Source organism: Ovis aries, chromosome 1 (assembly GCF_016772045.2).
Source record: "Ovis aries strain OAR_USU_Benz2616 breed Rambouillet chromosome 1, ARS-UI_Ramb_v3.0, whole genome shotgun sequence".
NCBI lineage: Eukaryota > Metazoa > Chordata > Mammalia > Artiodactyla > Bovidae > Ovis > Ovis aries.
The window spans coordinates 265,437,170-265,459,398 of record NC_056054.1 but is presented as its reverse complement, the minus strand read 5'-3'; the positions used below and the strand labels follow the sequence as shown (position 1 = coordinate 265,459,398).

Sequence of the window (22,229 nt, the reverse complement as noted above, 5' to 3'; positions counted from 1 at the left end):
TAGGTAGATATATTCCTAAGTATTTTATTCTTTTCGTTGCAATGGTGAATGGAACTGTTTCCTTAATTTATTTTTCTACTTTCTCATTATTAGTGTATAGGAATGCGAGGGATTTCTGTGTGCTGATTTTATATCCTGCAACTTTACTATACTCATTGATTAGCTCTAGTACTTTTCTGGTGGAGTCTTTAGGGTTTTCTATGTAGAGGATCATGTCATCTGCAAACAGTGAGAGTTTTACTTCTTTTCTAATTTGAATTCCCTTTATTTCTTTTCTGCTCTGATTGCTGTGGCCGAAACTTCCAGAACTATGTTGAATAGTAGTGGTGAAAGCGGGCACCCTTGTCTTGTTCCTGACTTTAGGGGAAATGCTTTCAATTTTTCACTACTGAGGATAATGTTTGCTGTGTGTTTGTCATATGTAGCTTTTATTATGTTGAGGTATGTTCCTTCTATTCCTGCTTTCTGGAGAGTTTTTATCATAAATGGATGTTGAATTTTGTCAAAGGCTTTCTCTGCATCTATGGAGATAATCATATGGCTTTTATTTTTCAATTTGTTATTGTGGTGAATTACATTGATTGATTTGTGGATATTGAAGAATCCTTGCATCCCTGGGATAAAGCCCACTTGGTCATGGTGTATGATCTTTTTAGTGTGTTGTTGGATTCTGATTGCTAGAATTTTGTTAAGGATTTTTGCATCTATGTTCATCAGTGATATTGGCCTGTAGTTTTCTTTTTTTATGTGGCATCTTTGTCAGGTTTTGGTATTAGGGTGATGGTGGCCTCATAGAATGAGTTTGGAAGTTTACCTTCCTCTGAAATTTTCTGGAAGAGTTTGAGTAGGATAGGTGTTAGCTCTTCTCTAAATTTTTGATAGAATTCAGCTGTGAAGCCATCTGGGCCTGAGCTTTTGTTTGCTGGAAGATTTCTGATTACAGTTTCAATTTCCGTGCTTGTGATGGGTCTGTTGAGATTTTCTATTTCTTCCTGGTTCAGTTTTGGAAAGTTGAACTTTTCTAAGAATTTGTCCGTTTCTTCCACGTTGTCCATTTTGTTGGCATATAATTGCTGATAGCAGTCTCTTATGATCCTTTGTATTTCTGTGCTGCCTGTTGTGATCTCTCCATTTTCATTTCTAATTTTATTGATTTGATTTTTCTCCCTTTGTTTCTTGATGAGTCTGGCTAATGGTTTGTCAATTTTATTTATCCTTTCAAAGAACCAGCTTTTGGCTTTGTTGATTTTTGTTATGGTCTCTTGTTTCTTTTGCATTTATTTCTGCCCTAATTTTTAAGATTTCTTTCCTTCTACTAACCCTGAGGTTCTCCATTTCTTCCTTTTCTAGTTGCTTTAGGTGTGCTGCTGCTGCTGCTACTAAGTTGCTTCAGTCGTGTCTGACTCTGTGCGACCGCATAGACGGCAGCCCACCAGGCTCCCCCGTCCCTGGGACTCTACAGGCGAGAACACTGGAGTGGGCTGCCATTTCCTTCTCCAGCTTTAGGTGTCGAGTTAGACTATTTATTTGACTTTTTCTTGTTTCTTGAGGTATGCCTGTATTGCTATGAACTTTCCCCTTAGCACTGCTTTTATAGTGTCCCACAGGTTTTGGGTTGTTGTGTTTTCATTTTCATTCATTTCTATGCATATTTTGATTTCTCTTTTGATTTCTTCTGTGATTTGTTGGTTATTCAGAAGCGTGTTGTTCAGCCTCCACATGTTGGAATTTTTAATAGTTTTTCTTCTGTAATTGAGATCTAATCTTACTGCATTGTGGTCAGAAAAGATGCTTGGAATGAATCAAGTTTTTTGAATTTACCAAGGCTAGGTTTATGGCCCAGGATGTGATCTATCCTGGAGAAGGTTCCGTGAGCACTTGCGAAAAAGGTGAAATTCATTGTTTTGGGGTGAAATGTCCTATAGATATCAATTAGGTCTAACTGGTCTATTGTATCATTAAAAGTTTGTTTCTTTGTTAATTTTCTGTTTAGTTGATCTATCCATAGGTGTAAGTTGGGTATTAAAGTCTCCCACTATTATTGTGTTATTGTTAATTTCTCCTTTCATACTTGTTAGCATTTGTCTTACATATTGTGGTGCTCCTATGTTGGGTGCATAAATATTTATACTTGTTATAGCTTCTTCTTGGATTGATCCATTGATCATTATGTAGTGTCCTTCTTTGTCTCTTTTCACAGCCTTTGTTTTAAAGTCTATTTTGTCGGATATGAGTATTGTTACTCCTGCTTTCTTTTGGTCTCTATTTGCATGGAATATCATTTTCCAGCCCTTCACTTTCAGTCTGTATGTGTCCCTTGTTTTGAGGTGGGTCTCTTGTAGACAACATATATAGGGGTCTTATTTTTGTATCCATTCAGCCAGTCTTCGTCTTTTGGTTGGGGCACTCAACCCATTTACGTTTAAGGTAATTATTGATAAGTATGATCCCCCTGCCATTTACTTTATTGTTTTGTGATCTGGTTTATACACCCTTTTTGTGTTTCCTGTCTGGAGAATATCCTTTAGCATTTGTTGGAGAGCTGGTTTGGTGGTGCTGAATTCTCTCAGCTTTTGCTTGTCTGTAAAGCTTTTGATTTCTCCTTCATGTTTGAATGAGATCCTTGCTGGGTACAGTAATCTGGGCTATAGGTTATTTTCTTTCATCACTTTAAGTATGTCTTGCCATTCCCTCCTTGCCTAAAGAGTTTCTATTGAAAGATCAGCTGTTATCCTTATGGGAGTCCTCTTGTGTGTTATTTGTTGTTTTTCCCTTGCTGATTTTAATATTTGTTCTTTGTGTTTGATCCTTGTTAATTCGATTAATATATGTCTCGGGGTGTTTCGCCCTGGGTTTATCCTGTTTGGGACTCTCTGGGTTTCTTGGACTTGGGTGATTATCTCCTTCCCCATTTTAGGGAAGTTTTCAACTATTATCTCCTCAAGTATTTTCTCATGGTTCTTCTTTTTGTCTTCTTCTTCTGGGACTCCTATAATTCGAATGTTGGAGCGTTTCATATTGTCCTGGAGGTCTCTGAGATTGTCCTCATTTCTTTTAATTCATTTTTCCTTTTTCCTCTCTGATTCATTTATTTCTACCATTCTATCTTCTACCTCACTAATCCTATCTTCTGCCTCCGTTATTCTACTATTTGTTGCCTCCAGAGTGTTTTCGATCTCATTTATTGCATTATTCATTATATATTGACTCTTTTTTATTTCTTCTAGGTCCTTGTTAAACCTTTCTTGCATCTTCTCAATCCTTGTCTCCATGGTATTTATCTGTGATTCCATATTGATTTCAAGATTTTTGATCATTTTCACTATCATTATTCAGAATTATTTATCAGGTAGATTCCCTATCTCTTCCTCTTTTCTTTGATTTGGTGGACATTTATCGTGTTCCTTTACCTGCTGAGTATTCCTCTGTCTCTTCATCTTGTTTATATTGCTGTGTTTGGGGTGGCTTTTCTGTATTCTGGCAGTTTGTGGAGTTCTCTTTATTGTGGAGTTTCCTCACTGTGGGTGGGGTTGTACGGGTGGCTTGTCAAGGTTTCTTGGTTAGGGAAGCTTGTGTCGGTGTTCTGGTGGGTGGAGCTGGATTTCTTCTCTCTGGAGTGCAATGAAGTGGCCAGTAATGAGTTATGAGATGCCAATGGTTTTGGAGTAACTTTGGGCAGCCTGTATATTGAAGCTCAGGGCTGTGTTCCTGTGTTGCTGGAGAATTTGTGTGGTATGTCTTGCTCTGGAAGTTGTTGGCCCTTGGGTGGTGCTTGGTTTCAGGGTAGGTATGGAGGCGTTTGATGAGCTCCTATTGATTATTGTTGCGTGGAGTCAGGAGTCCTCTGATGTTCTCAGGATTTGGACTTAAGCCTCCTGCTTCTGGTTTTCAGTCTTATTTTTACAGTTGTCTCAAGACTTCTCCTTCTGTACTGCACCGTTGATAAAACATCTAGGTTAAAGATGAAAAGTTTCTCCACATTGAGGGACACCCAGATAGGCTCACAGTGTTACATGGAGAAGAGAAGAGGGAGGAGCGAGTTAGAGGTGACCCGAATGAGATGAGGTGGAATCAAAAGAGGAGAGAGCAAGCTAGCCAGTAATGACTTCCTTATGTGTGCTCCACAGTCTGGACCGCTCAGAGATGTTTACGGAGTTATACAGAGAAGAGAAGAGGGAGGAAGGAGACAGAGGTGGCCAGGAGGATAAAAGGGGGGAATAAAAAGGAGAGAGACAGATCCAGCCAGTAATCAGTTCCCTAAGTGTTCTCCACCGTCTGGAACACACAGAGATTCACAGAATTGGGTAGAGAAGAGAAGGGGAGGGAGGAGACAGAGGCGATCTGGTGGAGAAAAAGGAGAGTCCAAAGGAGGAGAGAGCAGTCAAGCCAGTAATCTCATTCTCAATTAAAAATGGGTACTGAAGATTGGGTTTTTGAAGGTACAAAATTGATAACAAATACCAAAAAGCAAAGATTAAAAATCTAGAGTAGAGGTTGGATTTTCAAAAATACAATATTAAAGAAAAGAAGAAGAAAAAACAAAGTCACAAGAATTATTTAAAATATATATGTATGAAGTTTGTTTTAAAAATAGGGTCTTTTTTTTGAAAAGTAATAGTAGGTTATAAAAATGAAAATTAAAGGAGTAATAGAGGACTTAAAAATTAAAAAAGGTTAAAAAAAAGAAAAAGAAAAGGAAAAAAAGAATGATCGTAAAAATAGTAAAGATATATCTAGGACTTTCTCTGGTGGTGTTGTGGGCAGTGTGGGGTCAGTTCATTTTCGGATAGTTCCTTGGTCCGGCTTATATTTCTCAAGATCTATAGGCCCCTTCCTATGTAGTCGGTACTAACGACAGGGTTTTAATCTATTGCACCTTTCACTTCCAAGGTGGTTCCCTCTGGTTTAGCTTCTTCTGTTTGCTGGTCTCTTCAGTGTCTGATTTCCGCCCTGACACAAGGGGGGCAGTGGTGGACACTTTTTTTTAGGCTCACTTATTCAGTCACACTGTGGGGAGGGAGAGATGATGCAAACAAATAACACTGGCATGTGCTCGCAGTGTCTCAGCCACACTGGGCCTGCCCCTGCTCACGCTCAGGCTCTAGGTTGCTCCATTGGGAACCATCTGAGGCCAGCCTAGGCTGTGTGCGCCTCCCAGGTCTAAGCCACTCAGGCTCAGGCACTCAGGTAGTCCTCAGAGGCACAGACTCAGTTGGGCCTGCGTTTTGTGCCCTCCCCAGGTCCGAGTAGCTCAGGTGTTTGGCGAGCATGGTTGCTGTGACTTACCGCCTCTCCCATCTCTGCTGCTCAGTTTTCTGAGTGTACAACTGGTGCACCTTCTCAGGCAGATGACGACTGTCCAGGACCCCAAGAAGTCTTAGTTAGCAAAGAAGCCTGTTTGCAGTTTGGTAGTTAATGTCTCTCTGGGGCTGCGATTGCCCCCTTCCAGCCCTTCCAGCTCTGGCTGCCTGTCACCGGAGGGGGATGGTCTGCAGCCGGCTAATTCTGTTCCGTCCTCTGTTCTGTGTGCAGTCCTGGCAGTGTCTTATGTTAGAGCTTTTTGTGTGGTAGCTATCCCACAGTCTGGTTTGCTAGCCCAAGTTAATTCGCTCTGGTTATCCTTGGGGCATTCAGCCCGATCCTTAAAAAGCAATGCAGCCCGCGCCTCCCTGCCCAGCCCCCGATTGCTAGTGGTGGATGCAGGCATCTGTGCAGTCTCTCCGCTGGGGGAGTTACCACTGGGCTCGTAATCTGTGGGTTTTAATTATTTATATATTTTTCCTCCCTGTTATGTTGCCCTCTATGCTTCCAAGGCTCGCCACAGACTCAGCAGTGAGAGTGTTTCCTGGTGTTTGGAAACTTCTCTCTTTTTAAGACTCCCTTCCTGGGATGGAGCTCCATCCCTACCTCTTTTGTCTCTCTTTTTGTCTTTTACATTTTTTCCTACCTCCTTTCGAAGACAATGGGCTGCTTTTCTGGGTGCCTGATGTCCTCTGCCGGCATTCAGAAGTTGTTTTGTGGAATTTACTCAGGTTTGAAATGTTCTTTTGATGAATTTGTGGGGGAGAAAGTGGTCTCCCTGTCCTATTCCTCTGCCATCTTAGGACCGTCCCCCCATCTTTTAGGATTTGAAATAGCTCAACTGGAGTTCCATCACCTCCACTAGCTTTGTTTGTAATGATGCTTCCTGAGGCCCACTTGACTTTGCATTCCAGGATGTCTGCATCTAGATGAGTGATCACACCATCGTGATTATCTGGGTCATGAAGATCTTTTTTGTATAGTTCTGTGTATTCTTGCCACCTCTTCTTAATATCTTTTACTTCTGCTCTATGAAGACCTATAATACCTTCTAGGACTAACAGGAAAAAAAAAAAAAGATGTCCTTTTCATCATAGGGGACTGGAATGCAAAAGTAAGAAGTCAAGAGTAACTTGACTTGGAGTAACAGGCAAGTTTGGGCTTGGAGTACAAAATGACGTAGGGCAAAGCCTAACAGAGTTCTGCCAAGAGAATACACTGGTCATAGCAAACACCCTCTTCCAACAACACAAGAGACAACTCTACATATGGACATCACCAGATACTCAATACTGAAATCAGATTGATTATATTCTTTGTAGCCAAAGATGGAGAAGCGCTATACGGTCAGCAGTAGGAAGACCTGGAGCTGACTGTTATTGCAAAATTCAGACTTAAATTGAAGAAAGTAGGGAAAACCACTAGGCCATTCAGGTATGACCTAAATCAAATCCCTTATGATTATACAGTGGAAGTGACAAATAGATTCAAAGGATTAGATCTGGTAGAGTGCCTGAAGGACTATGGACGGAGGTTTGTAACATTCTACAGGAAGTGGTGACCAAAACCATCCCCAAGCAAAAGAAATGCAATAAGGCAAAATGGCTGTCTGAGGAGGCCTTACGAAGTGCTGCAAAAAGAAGAGAAGTGAAAGACGAAGGAGAAAAGGAAAGATATACCCATCTGAATGCAGAGGTGCTCATATTTTGTTCAGTTGCTCAGTTGTGTCCAATTCTTTGCAACCCCATGGTCTGCAGCACACCAGCCTTCACCATCTCCTGGAGCTTGCTCAAATTCATGTCCATTGAGTTGGTGATGCCATCCAACCATCTCATCCTCTGTTGTCTTCTTCTCCTCCTGCCTTCAATCTTTCCCAGAATCAGGGTCTTTTCCAGTGAGTCGGCTCTTTGCATCAGGTGGCCAAAGTGCTGGAGCTTCAAAGTGATGTCTCTGCTTCTTAATACACTATCTAGGTTTATCACGTTTTTCTTCCAAGGAGCAAGCGCCTTAATTTCATGGCTACAGTCACTGTCCACAATGATTTTGGAGCACAAGAAAACAAAGCCTGTCACTGTTTCCATTCCCACCCCCCATCTATTTGCCATGAAGTGATGGGACCAGATGCCATGATCTTAGTTTTTTGAATGTTGACAGGATGCCATTACTTTAGTTTTTTGACTGTTGAGTTATAAGCCAGCTTTTTCACTCTTCTCTTTCACGTTCATCAATAGGCTCTTTAGTTCCTCTTCACTCTCTGCCATAAAGGTGGTGTCATCTGCATATCTGAGGTTATTGGTATTTCTCTTGGCAATCTTGATTCCAGCTTCAGCTTCATCCAGTCCTGCATTTTACAAGATATATTCTGCATCAGTTCAGCTGAGTTCATTTCCTCAGTAATGTTTGACTCTTTCGACCCCATGGATTGCAGAACGCCAGGATTCCCTGTCTATCACCAACTCCCGGAGCCTGCTCAAAGTCTTGACCACTGAGTCGTGATGCCATCCAACCATCTCATCCTCTGTTGTCTTCTTCTCCTCCTGCTTTCAATATTTCCCAGCATCAGGGTCTTTTCCAGTGAGTCCATTCTTTGCATGATGTGGCCAAATTATTGGAGTTTTGGCTTCAGCGTCAGTCCTTCCAATGAATATTCAGGATTGATTTCCTTTAGGATTGACTGGTTGGATCTTCTTGCAGTCCAAGGGACTCTCAAGAGTCTTCTCTAACACCACAGTTTAAAGGCATCAATTCTTCAGTGCTCAGTTTTCTTTATGGTCCAACTCATATCCATACATGACTACTGGAAAAACCATTGCTTTGACTAGATGGACCTTTGTCAGCAAAGTGATGTCTCTGCTTTCTAATATGTTGTCTTAGTTTGTCATAGCTTTTCTTCCAAGGAGCAAGTGCCTTTCCATTACATGGCTGTAATCACTACCTGCAGTGATTTTGGAGCCCAAGAAAATATTTTGTCACTGTTTCCATTGTTTCCGCCATCTATTTGCCATGAAGTGATGAAACTGAATGCCATGATCTTAGGTTTCTGAATGTTGAGTTTTAGGCCAGCTTTTTCCCTTTCCTCTTTCACTTTCATCAAGAAGCCCTTTAGTACCTCTTCACTTTCTGCCATAAGGGTGGTGTCATCTGCATATCTGAGGTCATTGATATTTCTCCCAGCAATCTTCATTCCGGCTTGTGCTTCTTCAAGCCCAGCGTTTCTCATGGTGTACTCTGCATATAAGTTAAATAAGCAGGGTGACAATATACAGCCTTGACACATTCCTTCCCAATTTGGAACCAGTTCCATGTCTGGTTCTAAGTGTTGCTTCTTGACCTGCATACAGGTTTCTCAGAAGGCAGGCCAGGTGGTCTGGTATTCCCATCTCTTTAAGGATTTTCCACAGTTTGTTTTGGTTCATACAGTCAAAGGCTTTAATGTAGTCAATGAAGCAGAAGTAAATGTTTTTCTGGAATTCCGTTGCTCATATTTAGAAAAGTGCTAAATCCCTTCATGGTGACATCACCTCCTTGTGACTAGCAGAAAACCTTTTGTAAAGTAAGAGCTTGATTGTGCCGAACTACTCCTTTACCAAAATCACATATATTGACCTTCCCACCTACCTCTTTGGAGCAGTTTCTCTTAGTTATTGATGCGAAGCAGTGCCTTGTGGGACTCCTGGACACAGAGGCCTTTTTGTCCTGCATTTCCTATAGGTAAGACTCGAGCCTCCATGGCCTCTCAGTTCCAAGAGGCAGAGCAGTTCTTAATCAAAGGAGGATCAGCAATGAACCACCTGAGGCCAGACTGAAGGACCAGAGAGATTCATCAAGATCAGGAGACAGACCACCTGAGACCCTGCACACCCCTCATCTTGTCAGCAACATTGCCCTTTCTAAACTCTGCTGTGCTGTGCTCAGTCGCATCCAACTCTGTGTGACCCCCATGGACTGTAGCCCACCCGGCTCCTCTGTCCACGGAATTCTCCAAGCAAGAATACTGGAGTGGGTAGCCATTCCCTTCTCCATGGGATCTTCCCAACCCAGGGACTGAACCCAGGTCTCCTACATTGCAAGCGTATTCTTGACCATCTGAGCCACCAGGGAAGCCCCTGAAATCTTGCAGAATGAATAGCATGTTACTGTCTTGATTCTTATCACATACTCCTGCCTGACTATATAACCTCTCCCTGCTCACCAGGAAGGAGGGCATAGTTCTTGAGGCACTAGCCTACTCTGTTCCCCCTTTGCCTGGCAAATTTATAAAGCTAGTCTCTCCTTCTCCTCCATAACTCTGTCTCCATATTTCTGCTTGGCACTGATGCACAGAGAGCCAAGATTTTGGCAACACTATCTCCGGCAGCCTCCTGGGCTGCAGTCCTCATTTTGCCCCAAATAAAACTTAACTCGTAACTCTCACATTGTGCATCTTCTTTAAGTCGACAACTGGAAAAGGTGGGGCAGACACAGCTTACTGCAGTCAAGGGCCTTTTGCTGCCTGACATGGGCAGAAAGGAACCTTGTCCCTCTACAAAGAGCCAGAGCAAAGTTGAAGTCTTGTTAAAACATTTGACAGTCACACTGATGTGACCTCAGAGACCTGTGGTCTCTGTGCGCAGGAGGGCCGGCTCCGTCCTGGCACCACAGAGCAACAGCAGCAGGACCCAGGCTCGCTCGGGGCTGCCCTGAAAGGGAAGGGCAGGGACATGAACTCTGGGCTCTGACCTGTGGCCCTCAGGTCCTTTCAGTATGTGACCCTGTGACCTTGTGATGTCAGCAGTGTGCTGAGCTGTGGCACTAAAGCTCATGGCAGCTGAGGTCATGGAGGCAGGAACTGGTGGGTTTGGGATGTCAGCTCACAGCCCTGATGAGCTGTTCTCCTGGCTTGGGGAGAGCATGCGGAAGATTTTAAAGGCCAGGCTGCTGAGTCCTAGCATGCTGGGGTGCTTGGGAGATGCCTCTGAGGCAAGAGGTAGATGGGCCCCTGGCTGAACAATTTCTGAACAATTAAAAACACCCTAATAGCAGAAACTCCATAAAATCAGGTATTAGGGGAATTTAATGGAAGTAGTCTTGTTCAGGCTTCAGAAGCAAGGAGGCAGAGCAGGCCTCCAACCGTGCTGCCGGCCTGCCTGGACACTACCCTGACTATCTGTCTGCTCCTGAGGGCACCAGTTGTTACCTGTAAGCCAGGGGCACTGTAGATAAGATTGGGAGTGAGTCCTGAAATTCTCTTGAGCCCCTGAATCTGGCCAATCCCCCATGGTCTAGCATCTTATCACTTACAAGATAAAATAAAAATAGCATTGTAAAAAGATTAACATGAAACCAGAGCTACATTTCTCCCTGCAAACTGTTGATCAGTTTGTGGCCTGGGGTTATAAGCGGAAGCTCCTAAATTACAACTTTCAAGTCTCACCCGTGGGGTGGAAGAACTTTCCCAGTTGGGACTCCAGATTGCTACTATATGGGACTTCCTACACTGTTTGAGTCTGGATGTTGGTTGGCACAGTTTGGTGATATATGTGCTGTTACTCTCCTCTACAGTGTCTCTCTGTTTTGAAATGTTTGTATCAGTTCAGCTGCTCAGTCATGTCTGATTCTTTGTGACCCCATGGACCGCAGCACGCCAGGCTTCCCTGTCCATCACCAACTCCTGGAACTTGCTCAGACTCATATCCATCAAGTTGATGATGCCATCCAACCATCTTATTCTTTGTTGTCCCCTTCTCCTGTCTTCAATCTTTCCCAGCATCAGGGTCTTTTCCAATGATGATATTGTCAACCACAAATTGGCATTTGCCAAGAGCTTTTGCCAGCAACTGAAGAGCAACAACAAGGGCATTTCCCGTCTACCTCTGTGGAGACTGAAGCCTATGCTGCTCTGGCCGCCAACCTTCAACACCCCTTGAGGGAGATCAGGGTGGAGAGTGAGGCACTCTGTGCTCCAGAGAATCTGCACCTGTAATAGGTCTTTGGATAGTTAGATTATTTTCAGGAACTGATTTCATGATCCCAATCCTTGTATCTCTTCGTGTCTAGAGAATCCTTAAATCCCTTCATAGTAACTTCAGCTCCTCGTGACTAGCAGAGAACCTTTCGTAAAGTAAGCACTTAATTACAATGAATCCCTCCTTCACCAAAATCTTAAATATCTACATCCCCTACTACCCCTTTGGAGCAGTCTCTCAGAGCTATCTGAGGTAATGTCTCCTGGGCTGCAGCCCTCATTTTATCCCCAGTAAAACTCACCTTGCAACGCTCACATTGTACATCTTTTTAGTCAACAGTTATGGTGGCCAATGAAGTGACCTAAGTCGACTTCCCTCCTTCGCCTGAACTTCATGAGGGATTGGAGCTTTGGTCCCAGCAGCAGCTGGGAGCCTTGTGCCCATCCACCTCCTTGGGGAGTGCAGATGGGAACTCTCCTGGTTCTCGGATATCCTGTATGGGTTGAGACCATGAGTTTCATTTGGTGGTGGAGCAGGTTACCTGCTCCCCCTCCCAGCTGAAATATACTGAGGGAGGGGAGCTGAAATATGCTGAGGCACATCCACTAATACCCCAAATCACTGTGGACAATGACAGCCACAACAAAATTAAAAGACCCTCACTCCTTGGAAGGAAAGCTATGATAAACCCAGACGTGTATTAAAAATCAGAGACATTCGCTTTGCCACCAAAGGTCTATATAGTCAAAGCTATGATTTTTCCAGTATTCATGTATGGATGTGAGAACTGGACCATTAAGAAGGCTGAACACCCAAAAACTGATGGTTTTGAATTGGGTTGCTGGAGAAGACTCTCGAGAGTCCCTTGGACTGCAAGGAGATGAAACCAGTCAATCCTAAAGAAAATCAACCTGAATATTCATTGGAAAGACTGATGCTGAAGCTGAAACTCCAGTGCTCTGGGCATCTGATGCAAAGAGCCAACTCATTGGAAAAGACCCTGATGCTGGGAAAGATTGAAAGTAGGAGGAGAAGGGGATGACAGAGGATGAGATGGTTGGATGGAATTGCCAACTCAATGGACATGAATTTGAGAAAACTCTGGGAGATGGTGAAGGACAGGGAATACTGGTGTGCTGTGGTTCATGGGATTGCAAAGAGTCAGATATGACTTAGCAACTGAAGAAGAACAATACCCACTCATAGTCCAGACACTGTGTGGGGCTTGGTTGAAAGATACCATCGGAATACCCACCCAGTGGAAAGGTACTGGGTTGAGGGGCTCAACTGAAAAAAATTCAGGAATATTGGGGGCTTGGCTGAAAGTTACCAACATCGCTCTGCTGCAGAGGACTGAGTGGTTAGGTAAGAGGCTGACCTGTCACTTTTCCTCAGTTCTGCTGCCTTTATAGAATTTGTCGGGATAAAAGTGAAGAGAATGAAGAAAAGGGACCAGTCTCCTCCCAGCTGGTTCCAGTTTTCTCAGGTGACTGAGAAATTTACAGAAGTGGTGGAGGCCTAGTCCTCACACCATGCAGTGGTCCCTTAGGGAAACCCATTCATTAATTAAAACACTTGCTTGTCCGGGGGTCACAATAACAATTGGCCATTTAGCGACCTGAGCAGCCACAGTCATCTTCGATTGCCAGAGGCAGAATCTGAGACAAGTAAGATGGGCTGAAACAACTTTGGGATGACTCCTGGAGGAGGTAAGCCAACAAGCAGCACACAGGCCCACCACACAATTTCCCTAGTGATTTTTGTCCCTGACAAATTCAACTTAAAATGGGAAATGGTATCTCAAAAACAGAAATGAAGAGCATCAGAAATTCAACTTCTGATTAACATTCCAACTAGATTTATGTACAATATATACAGACTTACATACTTGCAAGTATCTAGTTAACTGAACCTATATACTTATATACTTGCAATTACCTAGTTAACTGAACTTCCCTGGTGACTCAGATGGTAAAGAATCTGCCTGCAGTGCAGGAGACCCAGGTTTGATTCATGGGTCAGGAAGACTCCCTGGAGAAGAGAATGGCAACCCATTCCAGTATTCTCGCCTGGAGAATTCCATGGACAGAGGAGCCTGGAGAGCTACAGTCTACGGGGTCACAAAGAGTTGGACATGACTGGGTAACTAACAAATGTAGTTAATCGGAGAAATTATACTGAAGGACCTCTCAACAAATATGTCCAAATTGGAGTTCTTTTGATATTCCAAAATTGATATTTTTGCACACACTTAGAAAATGCTGGCCATAAGATCAAACAGACTAAATGGAATCCTTTCTTTAGTATTTAGGAGATTCTAAAAGAGGAAACGACAGAGTAACTTCTTTGCAGAAAATCAAATGAAATTGCTTGAAATTATATCGAAACTAAAAAATGCCACCTAGCACTGACTCTGCCAGGTCACAGGTCTAATGGGACTGGGAAGTCACATTTGACATTTATGCCATTTGGCTATTGACTTCTTGGGTATCTCTTTGCCTTTTGTTTTATTTGAAGTGTGACTTCTGGTTGGTAAGCTTCTGGTTTGGTTTGGTCTGAGCACACAGACATCTGGTACAAACGGCTCAAGCTAAAACTGGAAGCCTACCTCTCACCTAGGAGCCTTTTGGGAAAGCTTTTAAATGACTGATTACCCCATACATTATGATCCAATGACAAGGAAGAATAGCCTAACAATATTAGATCTTTATTGCCATAGGATGGGAAAATAGACTGAAGTTCCCTTATGTTTAAGACTTTTCTCCTGTACTCAACAGCCTGGAGCTGATCTAACTAAGACCCCCACCTCTCAGAGGGACAATCCCTTCTGGGACAGCTATTTTATCAGCCAGTTAGGGCCAACTTGAGCACTATCTGGCCTAAAATTTGGCTCTGAAACTATGACCACAAAAAAATAAATATGCTTTTTGACAGTGTGGTCACAATATTCTTTAACCTCCAGAGAAAGTTTGAAGGGAAAATTATCTCTTTAGAATCCTTGCCCTGAGGAAATAACTCTAATTATGCCTTGAGACCAGAGCTCTCTGGATGGCTTATCTAGACTATCTCTAATTCCTGAAATTGAAGGGAAAAAAAGGAAATAAAGCCTTTTTAAAATTTTCTTATTCCAACTGCTATTTACAAGTAGTGAGTTTCATATTGTGATATCTGATTCATAGCTAAGTTTGGAAAACAAAGCTATGAGATCTCTTGTGTCTGTTTGGATGCACATGTGTCTCCGTACGTGTCTTTGTCTTTGGATAATATTGGTGATTGCTGAGGTTAGTTTGTAAATGAGCTATAATCTAATCGGCAGAAAGAAAAGTAAGCACTTACAAATCAAACAACTCTAAATACAAGAGAAATCAACCTAAATGAATTTCAGGTCCGTGTGAACTGGGAAATATTCAGTATTAAGTTAATACCCGGTGTCAACATATGTTGATCTAACTAATACAGACATGTCTAAGAGTCATTAACTTTAAGCACAATATTTTCATTGTTCCTAGGTTTAATATAAGTTAAATATTATTATATCTGTTACAAGTTTATCAAGAAGGAAAGTAACTCAAGTAAAGAAACCTCTCAGGAAAGAATGTAAATGAGATAGGAACTTTTAGATAAACTGTATTAAGAATAATTATACTTTAGGAATATCTGTCTAAAATGGTCTCTGCAGATTTTGGTAACCTGAATTTCTAGGGTTATGCTAAACTGAATGATAAAAGCTTATTGAATACCTAGGTCATTTCCAAATAAAATAAGATTCTGAAACACTGATTCTTGAAAACTAATTTCCTCTTACAAAGCAACTTTGGGCTATTGATGAAAAATGCTTGGTGCCATCCTGAGATGCCTTCTATAAGAAAGCAAAGGTTTTTTAGAAATTATCACTAGCATTTATACAGCCAGCAAAAACAAGACTGGGAGCTGACTGTGGCTCAGATCATGAACTCCTTATTGCAAAATTCAGACTTAAATTGAAGAAAGTAGGGAGAACCACTAGACCATTCAGATATGACCTAAATCAAATCCCTTAGAATTATACAGTGGAAGTGACACATAGATTCAAGGGATTAGATCTGACAGAGAGAGTGCCAAAAGAACTATGGACAGAGGTTTGTAACATTGCACAGGAGGTGGTGATCAAAACCAACCCCAAGAAAAAGAAATGCAAAGGGCAAAATGGTTGTCTGAGGAGGCCTTACAAATAGCTGAGAAAAGAAGAGAAGCAAAAGGCAAAAAGAGAAAAGGAAATATTTACGCATCTGAATGCAGAGCTTCAAAGAATAGCAAGGAGAGATAAGAAAGCCTTCCTCAGTGATCAATGTAAACAAATAAAGGAAAACAGTAGAATGGGAAAGATTAGAGATCTCTTCAAGAAAATAGAGATCCTAAGGGAACATTTCATACAAAGATGGGCACAATAAAGGACAGAAAAGGTATGGACCTAACAGAAGCAGAAGATATTAAGAAGAGGTGGCAGGAATACACAAAATAACTGTATAAAAAAGATCTTAATGAACGAGATAATGATGATGCTGTGGTCACTCACCTAGAGCCAGACATCCTGGAGTGTGAAGTCAAGTGGGCCTTAGGAAGCATCACTACAAACAAAGCTAGTGGAGGTGACGGAATTCCAGCTTATCTGTTTCAAATCCTAAAAGATGATGCTGTGAAAGTGCTGCACTCAATATGTCAGCAAATTTGGAAAACTCAGCAGTGGCCACAGGACTGGAAAAGTTCCATTTTCATTCCAATACCAAAGAAGGACAATGCTGAAGAATGTTCAAACTACCGCACAACTGCACTCTTTTCACATGCTAGCAAGGTCATGCTCAAACTTCTCCAAGACAGTCTTCGACAGTAAGTGAACTGAAAACTTCAAGATGTACAAGCTGGATTTAGAAAAGGCAGAGGAACCAGAGATCTAATTGCCAACATGTGTTGGATCATAGAAAAAGCAAGGGAATAAAAAAAAGTTTATTGTTTCATTGACTACGCTAAAATCTTTGACTGTGTGGATTACAACAAATTAAAGAGACAGGAATACAAGACCACCTTACCTGCCTCCTAAGAAGTCTGTATTAAGGACAAAAAGCCACAGTTAGAACTGGACATGGAAAAAAGGACTGGTTCCAAACTGGGAAAGGAGTACACCAAGGCTGTATATTGTCACCCTGCTTATTTAATTTATATGCAGAGTACATCATGCAAAATGCCAGGTTGTATGAAACACAAGCTGTAATCAAGATTGCAGGGAGAAATATCAACAACCTCAAATATACAGATGATACCACCCTAATGGGAGAAAGTGAAGAGGAACTAAAGAACCTCTTGATGAGGGTGAAAGAAGAGAGTGAAAAAGCTGGCTTAAAACTAAACATTCAAAAAACTAAGATCATGGCATCTGCTCCCATCATTTCATGGCAAGTAGATGGGGGGAAAGTGGAAACAGTGGAAGATTTTATTTTCTTGAACTCCAAAATCACTGTAGACAGTGACTGCAGACATGAAATTAAAAGCCTTTGCTCCTTGGAAGAAAAGCAATGAGAAACCTAGACAATGTATTGAAAAGCAAAGACATCACTTTACTGACAAATGTCTGTGTAATCAAACTATGGTTTTTCCAGTAGTCATGTGCGGATGTGAGAGTTGTACCATCAAAAAGCCTGAGCACCAAAGAACTGATGCTTTTGAACCGTGGTGCTGGAGAAGACTCTTGAGAGTCTGTTGGACAGCAAGGAGGTTAAATCAGTCAATCCTAAAGGAAATCAAGCCTGAATATTCATTGGAAGGACTGATGCTGAAGCTTATAATTTGGTCATCTGATACAAAGAGTCACCTCATTATAAAAGACCCTGATGCTGGGAAAGATTGAAGGCAGGAGGAGAAGGTGGCAACACAGGATAGGGTGGTTGGATGGCATTACTGAATCAATAGACATGAGTTTGAACTAACTCCTGGAGACAGTGAAGGACAGGGAAGCCTGGTGTGCTGCAGTCCATGGGGTTGCAAAGAGTTGGACAAGACAGAGCAACTGAACAACAACAACATTTATGCTCACCAATCTATAAAATGCTAATATTAAGGTTAGTTTGGGGTTGCTTAAGGAAAGTAGGTTGTGTGTTTTTGATAAAGAAGGTATGAGGAATGGATCGTGTTTTATGAAGGGAAAAGGAAGTATGTCTGACTTACAAGTGGCTGTTTCAGGATGTCAGAACAATCAATGTATACTGAAAATGATACGAAGGTTTGTGGATAGTGGACCCTGAGCACAGAGTTTTGGGCAGGGTCAGGACAGACTAAGTTTAAAATAAATTTAATTAAGTTTACTTTTAAATGAATTTAAAAGTAAGTTGGTGTAAAAACTTGAATTTGACTCTTCTCTCCGTTAAGAGGATATGCTTTCTTCAGATGTTGAACTGCCTTTAATAACAGATTTAAGTTTCTTTACCTCTTAAATAATCTGTTCTTTATTTGCCTTTGAAATCCTTCTTGGTTACTTTGGCTAAGTAAATAGCTATTGTCACCGTGACCTATGATCCTATCTGACCGAATGTTCTAAACTCTTTTGATATTTATTGACAATGCTTCCTAAATCAAAAACTAATGAAACACTTCTGACTTCTTGCTAACTTTGGGATGCTTCAGAGGGCCCCTGAAACATCCCAAAGAGAGATATTAAACTAATTAGGGCTCTTTTCCTCCCTGGCTGCTTGAAGATCAGCCGCCATCATGAATGACACAGTAACTATCCGGACTAGGAAGTTCATGACCAACCGACTGCTTCAGCGGAAACAAATGGTCATCGATGTTCTTCACCCTGGAAAGGCAACAGTACCTAAAACAGAAATTCGGGAAAAACTGGCCAAAATGTACAAGACCACACCAGATGTCATCTTTGTATTTAGATTCAGATCTCATTTTGGTGGTGGCAAGACAACTGGCTTCGGCATGATTTACGATTCCTTGGATTATGCGAAGAAGAATGAGCCCAAACATAGGCTTGCAAGACATGGCCTGTATGAGAAGAAAAAGACCTCAAGAAAACAGCGAAAGGAACGCAAGAACAGAATGAAGAAAGTCAGGGGGACTGCAAAGGCCAACGTTGGTGCTGGCAAAAAGAAGGAGTAAAGATTCTGCAGTGACTGTATCTGTGGTGATTGTGCAGATTTTTCATGAAAGAGAAAATAAACTAAGACCTTTTACAAAAAATAAATAAATAAACTAATTAGGTTCATTTAGTATGTCAAATTATATGGGAAGTATTGTCAAATGAGCAATAAATCTCCTCAGATGTGGTAAATATTATTAATACAAATATCCTAGAAATTATGTGCCTGCTCAGTCGCTTTGGTCGTATCTGACTCTGTGCGACTCCATGGACTATAGCCCACTGGGCTCCTCTGTCCGTGGGATTCTCCAGGCAAGAATACTGGAGTGGGTTGCCATGCCCTCCTCCAGGGGATCTTCCTGACCCAGGATGAAACCCACATCTCTTACACCTACCTGCATCGACAGGTGGGCTCTTTACCACTAGCACAATCTGGGAAGTCCTAGTTTCTAAAATTCGGATAGGTCCTGGTAAAATGTTATCAGTCATAATTCTAGTTACTATCTTAAAGTGCTGTCACGGTGGTAACCAATTTTTGCAAAAATGCTTTCTCTTCAAGAAGATTTATAGAAAGGACTTTTGGATAAATATTTTAGCGGGCTACCTGATGGCTTCACAAAGATTAGCAAAATGACAGGTTTGGTGTGGGAGACTCATGGCTGAAATATTTACTTATAATTCCACTAACGTTATTAGCTATATTACTTGTATTTTGCCTGTTTTACAAGATTAGTTTTTCTTATATTACCAAGTGTATGACTGAGCCACAAATGAAAATAACGAGGACTAGATTTGAAGCAGCTGATCAAACGTGTAACTCGGTATGTGACCAGTTCAGTCGCTCAGTTGTGTCTGACTCTTTGCGACCCCATGAATCGCAGGATGCCAGGCCTCCCTGTCCATCACCAAATACCAGAGTCCACCGAAACCCATGTCCATTGTGTTGGTGATGCCATTCAACCATCTCATCCTCTGTCGTCCCCTTCTCCTCCTTCCCTCAATCTTTCCCAGCATCAGAGTCTTTTCAAATGAGTCATCTCTCTGAATCAGGTGGCTAATGTTTTGGAGTTTCAGCTTCAACATCAGTCCCTCCAATGAACACCCAGGACTGATCTCCTTTAGGATGGACTGGTTGGATCTCCTTGCAGTCCAAGGGACTCTCAAGAGTCTTCTCCAACACCACAGTTCAAAAGCATCAATTCTTTGGCGCTCAGCTTTCTTCACAGTCCAACTCTCACATCCATACATGACTACTGGAAAAACCATAGCCTTGACTAGATGGACCTTTGTTGGCAAAGTAATGTCTCTGCTTTAATATTCTGTCTAGGTTGGTCATAACTTTTCTTCCAAGGAGTAAGCCTCTTTTAATTTCATGGCTGCAATCACCATCCGCAGTGATTTTGGAGCCCAGAAAAATCAGCCACTGTTTCCACTGTTTCCCCATCTATTTCCCATGAAGTGATGGGACCAGATACCATGATCTTAGTTTTCTGAATGTTGAGCTTTAAGCCAACTTTTTCACTCTCCTTTCACTTTCATCAAGAGGGTCTTCAGTTCTTCTTCACTTTCTGCCATAAGGGTGGTGTCATCTGCATTATCTGAGGTTATTGATATTTCTCCCGGCAATCTTGATTCCAGCTTGTGCTTCCTCCAGCCCAGCATTTCTCTTGATGTACTCTGCATAGAAGTTAAATAAGCAGGGTGACAATATACTGCCTTGATGTACTCCTTTTCCTATTTGGAACCAGTCTGTTGTTCCATGTCCAGTTCTAACTGTTGCTTCCTGACCTGCATACAGGTTTCTCAAGAGGCAGGTCAGGTGGCCTGGTATTCCCATCTCTTTCAGAATTTTCCACAGTTTATTTTGATCCACACACTCAAAGGCTTTAGCATAGTCAATAAAGCAGAAATAGATGTTTTTCTGGAACTCTCTTGCTTTTTCCATGATCCAGCAGATGTTGGCAATTTGATCTCTGGTTCCTCTGCCTTTTCTAAAACCAACTTGCACATCTGGAAGTTCATCATTCACATATGTGATCAGTGATGGTAATAGTGTAACTCTCAATATGGGAAGATGCAGAGAAGGTATACTTTCCTGGACTGTAACTAGAAGACAGGTGTCCAGAGATCTTTGACTATTAAGACCTAGTCCAGTAAAAGCACATTGAGTGGCCTGTCGGCAAAATCTTCAGAACTAGGAATGAGCCTTCCTGGCAACGAGGGGATGAAATGATCATGAAATACCTCCCAAAGTATGGTCCAATTTATGACCATGAGACGGAGAAGGCCATGGCAACCCACTCCAGTACTCTTGCCTGGAGAATTCCATGGATGGAGGAGCCTGGTGGGCTACAGTGCGTGGGGTTGAGAAGAGTTGGGCACGACTGACTGGCTTCACTTTCACTTTTCACTTTCATGCATTGGAGAAGGCAATGGCAACCCACTCCAGTGTTCTTGCCTGGAGAATCCCAGGGACAGAGGAGCCTGGTGGGCTGCTGTCTGTGGAGTCACACAGAGTCGGACACGACTGATGCGACTTAGCAGCAGTAGCAGCATGACCATGAGACAGCCCTGTCAATTACAAATTGGCACTTGCCAAGATCACTTGCCATAACTGAGCAGCAATGATAACAATGAGGGCATTTGCCATCTGCCTCTGTAGGGATTGAACCCTGTGCTGCTGCAGCTGCTGACCTTCAACACCCACTGAAGGGTATTACAGTGGAGAGTGAGACACTCTGGCTCCAGAGAAATTGGTGGAACAGGTCTTTAGATAGTGAGGTATTTTCAGAAACTGATTTCATGATCCCAGTCCTTGACTCTCCTCATATTTAGAAAAGCACTGAATCCTTTCATGGTGACATCAGCTCCTCATGCCTAGTAGAAAACCTTTTGTAAAGTAAGCATTTGATTGCATTGAACTCCTCCTTCACCAAAATCTTATGTACTGAACTCCCCCAACTACCTCTTTGGAGCAGTCTGAGGTGCTGTCTTCCAGGCTACAGTCCTCATTTTATCCCAAATAAAACTTAATTCATAACTCTCATGTTGTGCATCTTTTTGGTCAACAGTATATTGAAAGTAAGTTAGATAATTCTCTATTAAATATTTAATTGATTTGTGTATAACGAGTTTCTTTGGTTAACAAATCCTTTGAACCTGAAATGGAAGTTGAAGCTTTTGGCAAAACAGCAGGATGATGGAGGACAAGATAAATGATCACATATTCCTCATTCTCAAAGTTAAGAATTCTCCCACTAGACACACACAGAAAGTTTCGTTGGAGGTCAAAAAGGGAGAGGGTGCCACCCCATAGCATGTGATGTCAACCCACCCACAGGCCTCTTTGCTGGAATCCGTCTTGGTTAAGAGGTGTGCACACATAGGAGCACCCTGAGATAAACCCAATATGGACTCAGCAGCAGGCAAAGCAAGATGATTGGCCAAAGGAAATTCAGGAAGAAACACTCATAAAAGTAATTCAAGCTACCTCGAGGCCAAAAATCTCCTGAGCCTGCCTGTGTGTCCATCCACATATACTCTTTTTCCTTCTAATAAAGACTTGTTTCACTACTTTCTGTTTCTATGTGGAAATTCCTTTTACATAGCTGCTGGGTGAGGGCCTTGTCACTGGTTGCTGTCCCTGGTGGTCTAGTGGCTAGGACTCAGTGCTGCCTCCCTCTCTGGCTCCATTTCTGTCTTTGGCAGGGAACAGATATACCCTGCTTCAAATGGTAGCAGGCCATCTGTCTGCATCCCACCTATTTCCCCAGTGTCAGCTAGATTCCATGCTGGACTACAAAGCCCCTGCCCCAGATTTCACAGCAATAGTCAGGGTTGAGGTAAGTGTGGGACAGTGGTGGAAC

At 42.2% G+C, this 22,229-nt stretch overlaps 1 protein-coding gene across 1 annotated transcript; it reads left to right on the top strand.

Moving 5' to 3' along the window:
* The first annotated feature begins 17,943 nt into the window (after window positions 1-17,943).
* Window positions 17,944-18,476, top strand: LOC101109850 (small ribosomal subunit protein eS24-like). The gene has a single exon (XM_042237789.2). The coding sequence runs from the start codon at window positions 17,985-17,987 to the stop codon at window positions 18,381-18,383; it is 399 nt and encodes a 132-aa protein (XP_042093723.1). The 5' UTR covers window positions 17,944-17,984; the 3' UTR covers window positions 18,384-18,476.
* Window positions 18,477-22,229: the final 3,753 nt, after the last annotated feature.

Coding starts and splice junctions, on each gene's coding strand:
- LOC101109850 (XM_042237789.2), top strand. CDS start 17,985: ATGAATGACACAGTAACTATCCGGACTAGGAAGTTCATGACCAACCGA.